This window comes from Triplophysa dalaica, chromosome 8 (genome assembly GCF_015846415.1).
Source record: "Triplophysa dalaica isolate WHDGS20190420 chromosome 8, ASM1584641v1, whole genome shotgun sequence".
In the NCBI taxonomy this organism is placed as follows: Eukaryota; Metazoa; Chordata; class Actinopteri; order Cypriniformes; family Nemacheilidae; genus Triplophysa; species Triplophysa dalaica.
The window spans coordinates 22,800,091-22,813,993 of record NC_079549.1 but is presented as its reverse complement, the minus strand read 5'-3'; the positions used below and the strand labels follow the sequence as shown (position 1 = coordinate 22,813,993).

General features: G+C 39.0%; 1 protein-coding gene across 3 annotated transcripts in view; it reads right to left on the bottom strand.

Annotated features, from left to right (window-relative positions):
* tanc1b (tetratricopeptide repeat, ankyrin repeat and coiled-coil containing 1b) overlaps positions 1-13,903 on the bottom strand; it is an 88,386-nt gene that overhangs the window by 65,062 nt on the left and 9,421 nt on the right. For all 3 annotated transcript variants that reach the window (XM_056754558.1, XM_056754559.1, XM_056754561.1), the window contains exon 2: positions 10,922-11,014. In XM_056754558.1, the coding sequence (XP_056610536.1) occupies positions 10,922-10,982 (61 nt within the window). In that variant the 5' untranslated portion in view covers positions 10,983-11,014. The remainder of the gene's footprint in view (positions 1-10,921; positions 11,015-13,903) is intronic.

Here is a 13,903-nt window from a genome sequence, read left to right as displayed (position 1 = left end):
GCAAAAGAGGGAAAATGGAATGAAAAACTATAAATCGTCTGCACAGCTGAACTCTCTTGCTCAAAGTCTCTATAACAGATCAAATATTCAACCAGTACCGACATGGTTAAAAAAATAGACTTTACATTGCCAAAGTAACATCTATCTATTCTTTTTTTACAGCGTCATCATCATTCTTATCACAATTCACTGATGAGTGCCGTGAAGTTCATGACTGTCAGATTTGACGGCACAGCACGTGATCAGACTCTTTCAACTTGATTACAATAGAACCGCATGCCGCACATCTCCCAATACACACCCGCACACATTGTGTATTTGCTCGCTCACATTCGCACAAACACTTGTCTGCTCCCTGTAGAGGATCATTCAGAAGCCTGCGGCCTCCTTCATTGACAAAACAACAACGGCTCTATATGACAATCCACAGCATCCCATTCACAAACACAGAGACAGACAGAGAGATTGTGGTCCCAATGGTCCCACGGACTCATTAAAGGTGTTGAATTGGATTTATAGCGGCCACTAGTGGTGAGTTCGAGAATTGCAACCAATTGCAGTGTCTTATGTTGACGCAGGGAAAAGATCATGCGGGCAATAAGAAAGACTGTAGAAAGAGCAATGTCTTATTTATTGTGTAAAATAAAGGGTCTATGGATTTTAAGTATAAAAAGAAAGATAAAAGTCAGGACCTGCATTAAGAAACGCGCTTTGTAGAGCTTTTTGTCCATTTAGGGCTTCTGTACAAAACATAGGCCCGCTCTGTTTTAGATAGAAATAACTTCTAAGGCAATACAAACATAATGGTTCATTACGTAAGGTCTTTACACACCTCTGAAGAAATAGTTTTGTATATTATAGTGCATTTCTGTCAATAGATCCTCCTAAAAGTCCCACATTGCTCATTTAATGAACAGAAAAAAACCTCTCACTGAGTTGAAGATACTACAAAATATGCAGATATGTTAACGGCATGGTGCTTTGAAATGTTGCCTTTGTAGTCAGCTCACCAGGATTTGGAATAGAGTAAAAGGCATTCATGAACAGCCAAATTCACAGCAGAAATTAGTTGTAATATGTCTGAAACATCAAGGCTAAGCGCACATTAACCAAATATCCTTTCTGGGAACATATTAGGCTCTTAATATGATGGGATACCACAAGCAGACAGACATCAAACCCACAACTAAATCAGACCAGCTAAACGCTGGCAGAACTGTCTGGAATCTCTTTCCCAGCAGCCCCTCGGGCATAAGCGAGGGCATGACATTTTCCAGTTCTCTTTATAAACGCTCAATTTCAGCTGGTGTGGGAAAATAATCTCGGACCGGAGCACTGTCTCACCCATTTTCATGCGAGACTCTCTGTACACACAAAAAGAAACCCGGTGATATTGTCTTATAGGGAAAAAAGTGGAATTTACCAACCTAGTAACTAAAGAGACGTGAAGGTGAATCTAAAACATATATACGTATTGAACAAAATGGATAAATGTGTTTGAATAACTGCGTGGTCACCGTTGCATCAAATAATCCAACATACATTAGGTTTACATTGTGTTTGGCTTTGGTAAAATAAGAAAAAAACACAGAACTTAAAGGACAGAATGACAAAAGTTTTAAAAAAGAAATTCTTTATAAGGGAGAGTTTCTTTGCTAGAAACCATTGCAGTTTGTATCACGGCACCTGACGGTCACCAGCAGACCCTTGCTTTGTTTTCCTGACCTGACCTTGGACTGTTGACCCTGATTAGCCATCTCCCGCTTCCTGTCCATAGCAACAGTTGGTTGACGGTTGCCGCGGTGATTCATCGAGGGTGAGGCTCTCTAAGCAACCATGGATTCAGAGTGGCATTAACACAGATCATTAGGCAGGACTCAGTGAGGGTTAGAGGAACAACAACAGAACTGCATGACTGGACACCAGGAAGCCTCACATGAGCCTTCTTTAGAGAAGATAAATGAAAGTAAAGTGCAGACCACCAAACGCCTTATAATCCCATTAGAAAACAACCAGAAGCTGCAACGTGAGGCCTCACCATGAGCACAACATAACCATATACGGGTCATAATTTAGGCTAAAATATCTTTGATTCAATTTAAAATGACTTTTATTTCCCCCAAAACACATTCCATAAAAGTAATGCGGGCAGACACCTTGATAACTTCTACAAATTCTTAGTGAAGCTTTCACATTTCCCCGACTAGTAAAACTCTCCCACAGAGTCACCACTGTGGCATCTCTCACCCTGACCCACAGAGCACCGAATGTGTATTAGAAGAGGTGGAAGCTATTACCCCCTTCCCCCTCGGCTCTTTGTAAATGAGGACGGGCACAAAGGCACGAGGTCAGTAGTTCAGTCAGGCCTCTGAACATAAAACAGACAATTCATCCACACACACTCAATGCTAGATCTCACCGTGTGAGACCCTCTAATGAAGAGACAAAGACAGAAAGACCCAGACGGTCACAGAAATTCTTCATGGGACCAACTTAAGAATCTAATTTCAATTCTGATTTAAAATTTCTGTGTATCTTCAAGTACACGTTGTCACACATATATATTTACACTGAAGTCATATCGGCATTAAGTAGACATAATACAGTAATTCACTTCATTTTGAGTTGGACATAATAACAACCGCAATGATTCAGTGAGTGACTGACTAAAGAACACTAAGAACCACTTAGAATCGTGTGATGCAAGGATTTTCATTTATCCAAGTATAAAAGAATGTGTATTTCCTGAGAATTAAACTCACAACCCATGTGTTGCTAATGCAATGCTTCAAGACTTTTAAAGACTTCGTCATTAATATGCATGTCAAACTGTGAAATTTAATTCCGTCTAGACCTCCGATGATTCCAGCTCACTGTTAAAGTAATACACGGTGTGTTTCTTTTCACTACACAACAGCTTTAAGATTTAAAGGTCATTCTCCCGTGGCAGATCTGAGCCAGATAACATGTAATCCTGGGTAATGCTGATCTGGGAATGACATCACTTTTACTCCCTGCCAAATATGACGTGGCTCTTATTTGTCTCGCCTTTCCCCCCTTTTCTCTTTCATTCACTGAATCGCAGGCGTTTCCAAGGCCATGAGCTTTAGACCTTGAAAGAGAAAGAGGGGAAATAAGTAGCATTAAATCAGTTCTCTTCCAATCTTATTTACTCAAGACAAGAATGTGTTAAAGAAACAACCTTGACAGTTTTTAGTTCCCAACTTCCCACAGATCAAGCTTATAAATATCTAAGCGAAAGAGTGAAATGAGGAAAAGGTGAGAGAATGAAAGGGTATCTTGACGTTAGAATCGGGCCCAAGGTCTTGTAAACAGACGCCAGTCAGACAGTGTGGCCTGGTTCATGAACATTCCCATGGAACTCTTATTTGGCTTGTGTTGAAATGTAAAGTTGGCTGGGCCACGTGTGGATACCTGAACCTCAGTGTTTGTGTGTAATTCCATGTGTGTGGCGCTAATAACAGCCTCTAGGGTGTTCAAAGACTTCTGCTTCGTGAGCAGGTTCTTCCTCAATGGATATCTTTGTTCTGCACGTAGACAATCCTGCACGTAGGGCTATAAACCTGTATAAAGTAATATAAAGCTGTTTTGCAGTGATATTGGTCCTAATTTGTTTAAGTTTATCAAAAATATTTCGAAAAAATGAAATGACATTGAAAGTGATTTCTATACACATGATTAAAGCATTACATTTATTGAACAGTTTTATTTAATACAGATCTGTATTCTGAATAATACTGTTGCCATACAATTATTTTCTTAACTAAGTGATGCCTATTTTCCTTTATTTGTGCAATATTCCTACTAAAATAAGAGCCTTTGTGACAAGTCACTAAAATGTTTACCTGGAACAGGCATGTTTCTAGTAATACCACGGTTTGAAAAAGCCCCTTAAATGTTCTGTAACACAATTCCAAAGATGTTTTTTATGTCTCACCACAGACAGAAATCTCAGGAATACACTCAGTTCTGTGCTATTGTTTGTTTATGTTTAATTTGTTATTTGCTCATCTACATTTTGTTTATTTCTTTACATGTATGTATGCATGTGCACATGTATGTTTACATGTATACAAGTTTATTTTCTAGAAAGGCCTGTAAAAATGACTTGATAGGGATACCATACTTTCAAAACGTTTGGGAACCACTGATTTAACCTGCCAAAATGCACATGTTTACTACTGATCCAAATGTTTGTGTTGCTCAAAAATAAAATATTGTATTCAATGGGGGAATTTTGAAGAGCACATTTTAAAGCTGTAATTGTAATACAAAAACCGTGAAACCGTACTACCTTGGCTTAAGGTTATCATACCGTCAAAATATCATACAGGCCCATGCCTAACCCGGACAGTTTGAATTTCAGATATTACATGCGGAAACAGTAAAATCAAGTAATCTCTCAACAGTAAATACAAAAGTTGATTGCTAGTTAAGATGTATCAAGATAACAGGACTAAAGCAGAGAACAGAGACAATAACACCAGAAAATAAGAATGTGTTCTCCGGTATGAAGTCCTGAATGTTACAGCCTGGGGAATTCTGGGAACTCAAACTTAAAGCTGTCTGGCAATGCTGAGTGGTTTGAATGGCACTCTGCTTGAAACTTCCTCCAACAGCTGTCAGTTCTGCCAAAAATTCATGCCTATGTCTGTGAGGAGTGCATTTTCAATTTATTTTCCTTTTATTCACCCTCTTTATGGATGTAATATGGACTTCCCTGAGCCGGTTCAGCTGTCTCTCACCTGTTGCCGCTCACTGACTATCATGCGTCTCAGGTCATCTGGGCTCTTTTAAATGGGGCTTTCGCACCTGCGGTCCCATGTGCAGACACGGATACACCCACCATCTACAAACTTTCTGAGACACATTTCTGAACCGCTCTGACTCATAAGATACAGGTACAGGCCGACCTTTAAATCCACAGCTGGGTAACAAGATCACATGTGGAATTTTTCTGAGCGCTTTGCACTTTATTACTCTTGGAAAAGTGGATGGTTGGCCGTGAAGCAAAAACATTCAAGTCAGGAAATCCATACAGTCCTGAAATAACTTTGGTTAAATCGGGGGAACAGCTAGACACACCCTTATGTCAAGTAGAAGAATACGCCTAACTACCTTAAAATTCTTTTTAAACTTAAATTCAATTTTTTCATTAAACCTAGATTTTTATACTATATACCATTCCAATTTATATGCAATAAGGAGACACAAAGTAATGCAACAGAAAAAAGGGACTATTTTTAGGCACAAAGTAAATTTGTGATATTCATGGTTGTTTAAACTAATCCTTAGAAATAAACAACAGATTTTTACAACAGCTTCCTTTGGCTTATCCAACCTAAAGGCATAACTATCCATTTTACCTTTGCGACACAAAGTGGAGATAGAGTTTCGTTGGGAAGCAAAACCAGAAAAACAAGACTTAAGAATAGTTTGGTTTTCCCTGCCTCTTTAATATTTCACCAAACTGTAGATGTACTCCCCCACAGAGAGGCCCAGATTACAGCACAGTCTGAACGGAAAATAGCCACGCACGCTTCAGCTTCCAACTCTCACCGATGAAAAACAAAGATATTAGGAATGTTTGGAGAGAAATTAATATCCTGTCCACAGGCTGACCTGGAATTTAAACAATTCCAAGAAAATGTCTTGTGTTTAGAGTAGGGATTAGATGAAAACATTACTAAGGAAAACACAGCACATTTTCACTTTCCATAGAAAAACAATCATGTGGTGTATTATCCTATTATCTATCATCTTATGCCTAAGGGAAAACGCCATGACAAAACTAAAACTTGGTTTAAAAACTCAATTCTGACTTTCTCCGAGTTGTCCATGAGTGTGCAAAACTCACTACTACGTTGCTAGGATGTTCTGATACTTCAAGACTTCTGTTACGTCTTATAAGCTATAAAGGAGCAACCTCAGAGAAATAAGATGTTGCGTTCCCTGCCATCTTTGCACTAATAAGTTAAAATCCGGTCCATATCAATAATCTTAAATTAGCATAACATACTGCGCCCTCAAAACAACCTGAGAACACCGAAGTAGGCGGAGAATTCGAAGGCCTTAGCAAACCGACCAATAAGACCACGGACAACTGTGACCAGTCATACAAAAGCACGTAGACAAGCTTTACCAGCTACACACACACACAGCTGAAACAACAGTAATGGTGAAGCCCCCACTGACCACATGCAGGTCACCAGAGGTCATTTTTAGACAGAAATGGTCAAACACTGTCTTCTGCTCCTAATTTATGAACGTCCTGCTGTGGAGAATACACAAAGGTTTTGGTTCTGTTACAACAAGGAATTACCTGAGCTAAAGACAGACTTTGGTCAAATAATCACATTGTCCGAAATGGGTATTATGACAGAAATGTTATATACTTTAATATCATATACAAACACATCCTGTTGCCGAACATTGGGTTGAATGTAACAAGATATCCCATATTAAATCAAGTAAACCCTTTTTATCATCTAATTTGATTTTTTTCTCCTTTCAAGTGCGACCGTGAAGCAAACCAAGCAATCCGATTTTTATAGATGAATTATTAGTCTGACATCCATGCAAAAACAAAACAGTTTCATAATAAAACTGATCTTACTCCATACATAGTCAGTGATACAAATATAGAAGCACTTCAACCGGGCCAAATCTTGTGCTGATAACATCCACATTCACAGCAGTGCTGCATTCCTCACCTCCACACCGCTGTTACCAGGAAACTTCCCAGAGACATAACAAACTGATCAATGATTCACATGTCCTTGAAATAGTTTGTGTAGGACCATCACACTTCCAGTCAACAAAATCAAAACAAACACACACATGCACAGGAAGAACAAGCCTGGAACAGACCTAAAAAAAAGCTCAAATACAATATACTCTGTATTAATATTTTAGTATACTAAAAATAATCAGCTCATTTACTTTTGGCAAGAAATCTTGAAATTAACAAGGGGGGAAGAGCAAAGGTTCAGTTGTGAGTTTAAATGTAAACCTTGCAGATGAACAGACCTTAAAAAGTGCTTCTTTAGTGGGCTTATTAAATTGTCCCTTCCCATGGTGCACTGCTATAACTGGAGCACATGTGTGCAGCTATCAAGATCACATTAAGGTTGGGATGGGATGTTATCAATCAAAAGCACACAAATACCTACTCAAGATTTACCTTCTTTAAAGATTTTCTGAAGAATAGTTTATAAACAAAACAATTTGTTGAAGGTATCATTTGGTATAAGATGAGTTACGAGAGGTTTAAGGCTAAGAGGTTTGTTTAAACCTCACAAATAAATTCACAAGGTCTAATTTTACAAGTAGCTCCGAATCATTAAGAACAGTGATGGCTTTTGGAAATTTAACCTTTACTAGCCAGCCATCTGATCAAAGACTTCAGACACCTTTAAAACGTTGAGTCGATACTGGAATACTTTTAAAACAGGATAAAACAAGTTAAACCACACACATGTGTGAGATGTGTGGAAACCCCTTAATGTGGTGAGGCTCAAACTGGAAATGGATTTTTAAAAGGCAACATCACATCCTTAGAAAGAAAATTGTATGTTCAGATTCATGTCTGCTAGACTAAAAATAAAACATACACACCCAGGCCAGCTCTGTCCAAAACCTTCTGAGGCAACATCCGAAATGAAGTGGAATTTAAATTTTCAAGTGAACATTTTAAAGCACATGTCATGGACTCTATTTAGTCCATAACGCTCCAAAAATACTCAATACATAAAAATACTTGTAAAATTTGGCCTTTTAGACAAGACAGGAAGCGGTGGGAGAGAGGGGAGGGCAGGATCAGGAAAGGACCCTGAGCCCGGACTCAAACTCGGGGGTACTGTCCAAAGGTCCAGAGGCTCCAACCATTTTTTTTTTACAATGACATTTTAGAATTAAATGAAACGTATTTTAAAAGTACACTTCTCCCACGTAACTTCCCATTTTCGCAATGCATTGTGCGATAAAATCTTTTCTATCTACCTTTAAGGTTTTTAAAACAGTGCCATAGAGGGAAAAGACAGAACGTCTGAATTAGAGATTGGTGATTGTTTGGGCTTATGGTTGTGGCCCTGGCAACAAGGAAGAGTTTCCATGATCCCTTTCGAACTCCCTAGAGCTGCTCTGGGCCAAACCAAAAACATTAGCTCCCATACAGCCTGGTTAAAATATGATCAAGACTTTCCTATTCGTCCATTACGGTTACAAATCACCACGGGCCCATAACATTTAAAGATGAAGCATAATACAACTAGGTCAATATTAATGAAGCAGCTATCAATTTAAAACAAGAGTCCCAGAGGAAAATCAGGAAAATTATTGACTTTTTAAAATACCTAATAATGCAAATAATCACTAAGTCAGTCCAACAATGTGCGGTGATGAGATTTATATTATTAAAGCACAGATTGTATGACTATTTTACACAATATTTGGACATTGAACTTCACTGCAGGCGGAGCCATTGGAGAGAGAGTTGCGGCAAATTTTTTTGTATGTCACGTGATTCATGGAGCCTTCAGAAAGTTACAGGGAGTTATGTTTTCTCTTTAAATTATTGATTTCTTTCAATTTTTTATTCATTAAATGGCTTTCGTCTTTAAGTGGGTTTAGTAGCAGCTCCATGTCTAACTAGTAACTTCCGGGAACTATTAAAAGCCTGTGTCACGTGATTCATAGAGCCTTCAGATAGTTTCAGGAAGTTATGTTTTCTATTAAAATGCTTTATTTCTTTCATTTTTTATTAATTAAATGGCTTTTGTCTTTAACTCTTTCACCACCATTGACGAGTTATCTCGTCATTAAAAATAAAACGGTTCCCCGCCAAAGACGAGTTTTTATGGCAATCAGTGTTTGTACTGTTATACAGCAGGTGGCGCTATTACACACCTTTGGGAAAAAGTACAGAATCCCAGAACATAGAACGTATATGTTTTAGCGGTTTTTAATGATTGTTCACGGCGGAATCTTTGACAAAAAACGTTAATTATCTCAGCTGTTGAATCAAAGTGATGCATTTTTGAAGAAACCTACTCACATCTACGGAGTGATAAAAAACGAACAAATGAAGATAGAAGAATACATTTTTTTTTTGTTAAAAAGCTGAGACTCTGTTCTTTCATTTGACATATTGTTTGTCCGTATATCCTTTACAGAAAATTTACTGTGAGCCATTAAAATTGGGTGAAAATGTTAAAAAACTTTTAAAAACCTTTCTTTAAAAAGGCTGGCGGGGAACGAGCTAAATGGGATAGAGGTTTACCTCAGTTGGTCTGTTAAGTCGCAGCTCCATGTGTTACTAGTAACTTCCGGGAACTATTCTTACACACTTCTGTCTACCTCAATTCTGTGTTTGTACACCTCGTGTGTATTACCCTTGACCTCTCTCACTTTGGCCGCGGGCCATCCATATTGTCAGAGCCAGCTCAATATTCTTAGACAGAGAACACCGGTAACTCAAGACAAAATCTGAGCTCAAAAGCTTTTCGGGAATATGATACACAGTAAAGTAAAAAAACAGCCCGTGCTGTTCAGAGAGGCACATCTGTTCAGACTACATGTGCTGCCATTCATCTTAGGTTTGTAGCGCACATGTCCCAGCCAGCCTGAATGTAAACATGCCACTAATTCCCCACAGGGACATTAAATGACATGATGGCAAAGTCATTCTGCCGTTGACCACATCAAGAGCTGTGCAAACATGTCATTCTGTGTCCAGAGCAACAGCAAAGATGGAACAGAGGTTATTGTCCCAGCGGGAGAGAGAGTGACAGGAAAAGATCTGAGTGAAAAGGGTAGAAAGAAAATGAACCAGTGACGATTTCATAATTGGGATATATATCTATCAGAGTCTGAGTCTACAACAAAAGATACAGGGATTCCCCGAGCTGCACTACACAGAGATACAGTGATGTGAAACAGTGATTCATGCATGCTCAACATGTTCGTACAACTAAAAACAACAAGTCAGCAAAACAACATGGCTGTTCCTATGGTAACCCTGTTTTACAATGCTTAAAGGGACCCAGTGAATGACTGCCAATTATGTCACAATCTGACAGTACAGACGGTGATGCATGTATGACTACACATACAAACCCAGCCAAAAGGACAAATATTCACATTTGATTCAGTATTTAATTGACTATCCAAACAGCTAAAGACAAAAAACACTACCACTGACCTCACATGATTGTCAGCACATACCATTGCAAGTGTATGATATCGATGAAACCATCTGTTTAAACCCAATGACAGCGTTCTGCACAAGCAGCAGTTCTGTACATACTAACAGTGCTGCTCAGGCAAAACACAAAGATGACACAACTCACAGCAGCGGTAAACGCCAGACCATAAATTCATGTGAATAAATCAGAAACTCCAAATGGATTTATGCCGAGGGATCGCTGACACACAACCACCAGACGACCTCATCAGAACCTCAGACATCTCAAATCAATCCTGTTTATTTAGGATACATTTGTCTTTCCTCTGAAGGGATTTATGTTCTACGAATCAACCAACCGTATGGAAAACGACAAATCGAAAGCGATGACATCAAGGTTTCATCAGACAGAAACCTAATGAATTTCCCAGACTTTCCAAGTCACTTGTGATTATATTTTATGAAGACTACAATTACAGACTGCAACTACGAGCCATCGAAACTGGATTGAGAATAGTGTTGTAGACTACATAGACAAAAGCATCTGCTGAATAAAACATTTTAAAATAAAAAGTGTGATGCACTGATGTATTTCCAACTGATACTCCTGATAATTTCCACGACTTTTTCTGGCCTATAAATTACAATTTTAAAGCAATTTTTAAGTTTTCCATGAGTGTGGGAACCCTGCAACATCTTCAAACAATGAATTCATACCTGCATCCTTCTTGCAGTTTTTCCCGCTGTCTCTGCTCTTCTTCAGCACGGCCTTGAACATGGCACGACCACAGGAATCCCTTAACGATTAAGCTGTGAAGACATGAGAGGTGTTTCACATTGAGCAGCAGGTACTATTAGTAGCACAGAAGAAACACTTGTCACTTACAGTGTAGTGTTACACACTTTACTAAATATTTAGGATGATACCCAATCAAAATAACTTCTGTTATACAATTATTATGTGCGGTCAAATTCTGGGATTTTTCCCACAGTCCACCAGTCTCATCTGTCATCACGGCATGGAAAGAATTCTTCAATATTTGCTGAGAGTGGCTCGGCTCCGCTATCTTGTTATTCCGGAAAACAAGCTGCGGCATTCCCAACATTCCGCATCTAATTGATGGTATATGACTGAACTTGGGTTTCTCGTGCCACTCATCATGATAACGGTGAGATTTCACTACTTTGTTTACACAGAGTTGACTGCACGGGTCAAACACATTACAACATTTACATTTATTAGGTTACACAGTAAACTTTACTCGAGCTGTGTGTTTCAGCTCGCTTGTTTGAACTACACGACAAGCAGGTGACTGAAGGTGACACAGCAGGTGACACACAGGCTACGCATTATTAAGAGAACAATGTTGGACAGTTTATGAAGTTTATGTACTATTGGTTATTTTCTCATCCTAATATTCAGGCCTAGGAGCAAAAACAGAAATACACAGTGTATCTCAGATGTGATGAGCGTAAGCGACTAACTCTCGGGTTGTGCTAAACTCACAGCAGGTTAGCCCAGGAGGCATACAGTCACTCCGGTCCCCATCGAATCGAGCTCTTAGATGGGAAGCCCTGCCTGTGACCAATCCAAAGTGAATACTGAAGAGAAAGCCCCTCAACATGCTACAAAATTCAATACAAGCACCAATGTGCTTCTATAATCAAACAAAGTTAAAGAAACACTTTATAACTTGCTCATGGTCCCCCATGTGGCTGATAAGCGCAATTGTCTGTTACCAGTGTCGTAAATAATGTCGCTGTATAAGCGTCCCAGAGGGCAGCGCAAGCAATACACGTGAATTTTTTTTTTTACTAAGCTGATGAAACCGGCGAATGCTAAAACGTTGTTTAGGAACCATGTTGCACTCTTCTGTAGGAAGGGGAAGGCCGGTTATGTGTGTACCGACCTGAACACAAGACTTACAGAGTGTGGTTGGAGCCACTATTAGGCTGCTCAGGTAGCAGCAGGAGTAGAATTCGTCCAGTTAAGAGTTGTTCTACCACTTAAATCATTTTAGAGACATTATTTTTTAAATCAAAAAACTACAAAGTGTTGGTTTATAAGGAAACTATTTCTTGGTGGTGGTTAAGAAAAACTGGGGGTAGTGGTGATACTGGTAATGCTAGTGACAAATGGGATCAACTTTGTTATTTATATTTATCTTGTGAATGCCCCAAAACATACAAAAACACATATGGTGTTTTAGTGACAAATTTCATGCATAGTTTTGATAATCCTGGATTATAAAAAAATCCCCTCATATATATCTCATCTGCGCAAGCACAAAACCACTTGGCCAAACACTGCATGCCCCTGCACACTTATAGTTGTTGCCTATATGGGTTGCTAGAAATTTGTTGATTTACAAGACAACTTACTTTAAATAAACAATTGTGAGATTATTTTTCTATTCATTAATTTTCATAATAATGTAAACATTTTTATCTCTGATCTGTCTGCTATTGTGTTCCTCCATTCTGGCTGTTGTTCCGGTTACGGGATGGTCAAATCAACCTCTTAAAAAGACTTAAAAGCGGAGCACATGCAAGCAATTACAGCAGCATGTCACATTCCAGACAATATCTCACACTCCATCTATCTCTTCCTCCCTCAAAGCGGCAGCTACCTCAAGAGCCGATCCAGACAGATTCCTGCATCCCTGAAATGAATCTGCTGATATGATAGGACAGGAATCTGCCACTATGACTGAATCTGTATGATTATCACAATGAAGCACCACAATAGCCTTCATCAACATCTTGCACAAACAGAGAACAAATTTGAGTCCCAGATAGGGTGACCGGTCAGTCTTAAAGGAGTCATAAGACATGGCTAAAACAAATATTATCGTTTGTTTCAGATGTAATGCAATGTGTATACAATATTTAAGTTTCAAAAACGGTGTATTTTCGACATATCGTGCATGTTTATATCTCCTCTTTGCCCCGCCTCTCAGAAACGCACAGATTTTTAACAAAGCTCATCGCTCTGAAAAGCGAGGTATGCTCTGATTGGCCAGTTAACCACTGCGTAGTGATTGGTGGAATACCGCAAGCGTGTGACGGAAATGTAATGCTTCTCACCATATTTGGAAGAAAGCAATTGTACTGACAGTATTGACTAGTAGATTTGGGGGGTGTGGTTACACGAGGCGTTTCAGGCAGATCAGGGTGATCATTCACTTTTAGATAGAATGCATCTTTTGTCCCGACACTTTAATTTTTGCAATTTCACGTGTCTAATAGGGCAACCTATAACACACCAAAGACACAGAAAAACACGTGTTCTCGCCATATGACCCCTTTAAAAGGGAGTTGGAGGACCCACTGGTCATTTTTCATGGCTGGTGCCCACCCTTGCGGAAAATAATGGTGGCAGTAGATGTTTTTTTAACATGCTATGCAGTTGAATCACATTAGGATTATTACAACCTTCAGTATAAACTAGTGTTTTTGAAAAGTAAGTTTATAACAGTAAGCTTGAAATCATTTATAAGTTGAGCTGTCATGTACGGTTTTAGAGATAATATCAATTTCATTTCATTTCACTTCACCTCAAAAAGAACTGTACGGCTTCCTGAAAAGTTGCATTTCAAAAAGATGACAGTAGGGCAGCAAAAGTCACATATTGCAGTTTAAAAGTCCTGCAGCAGCAGGCTCGGTCGCACCATGTACCCCTGAATTCTCAAGGTCAGG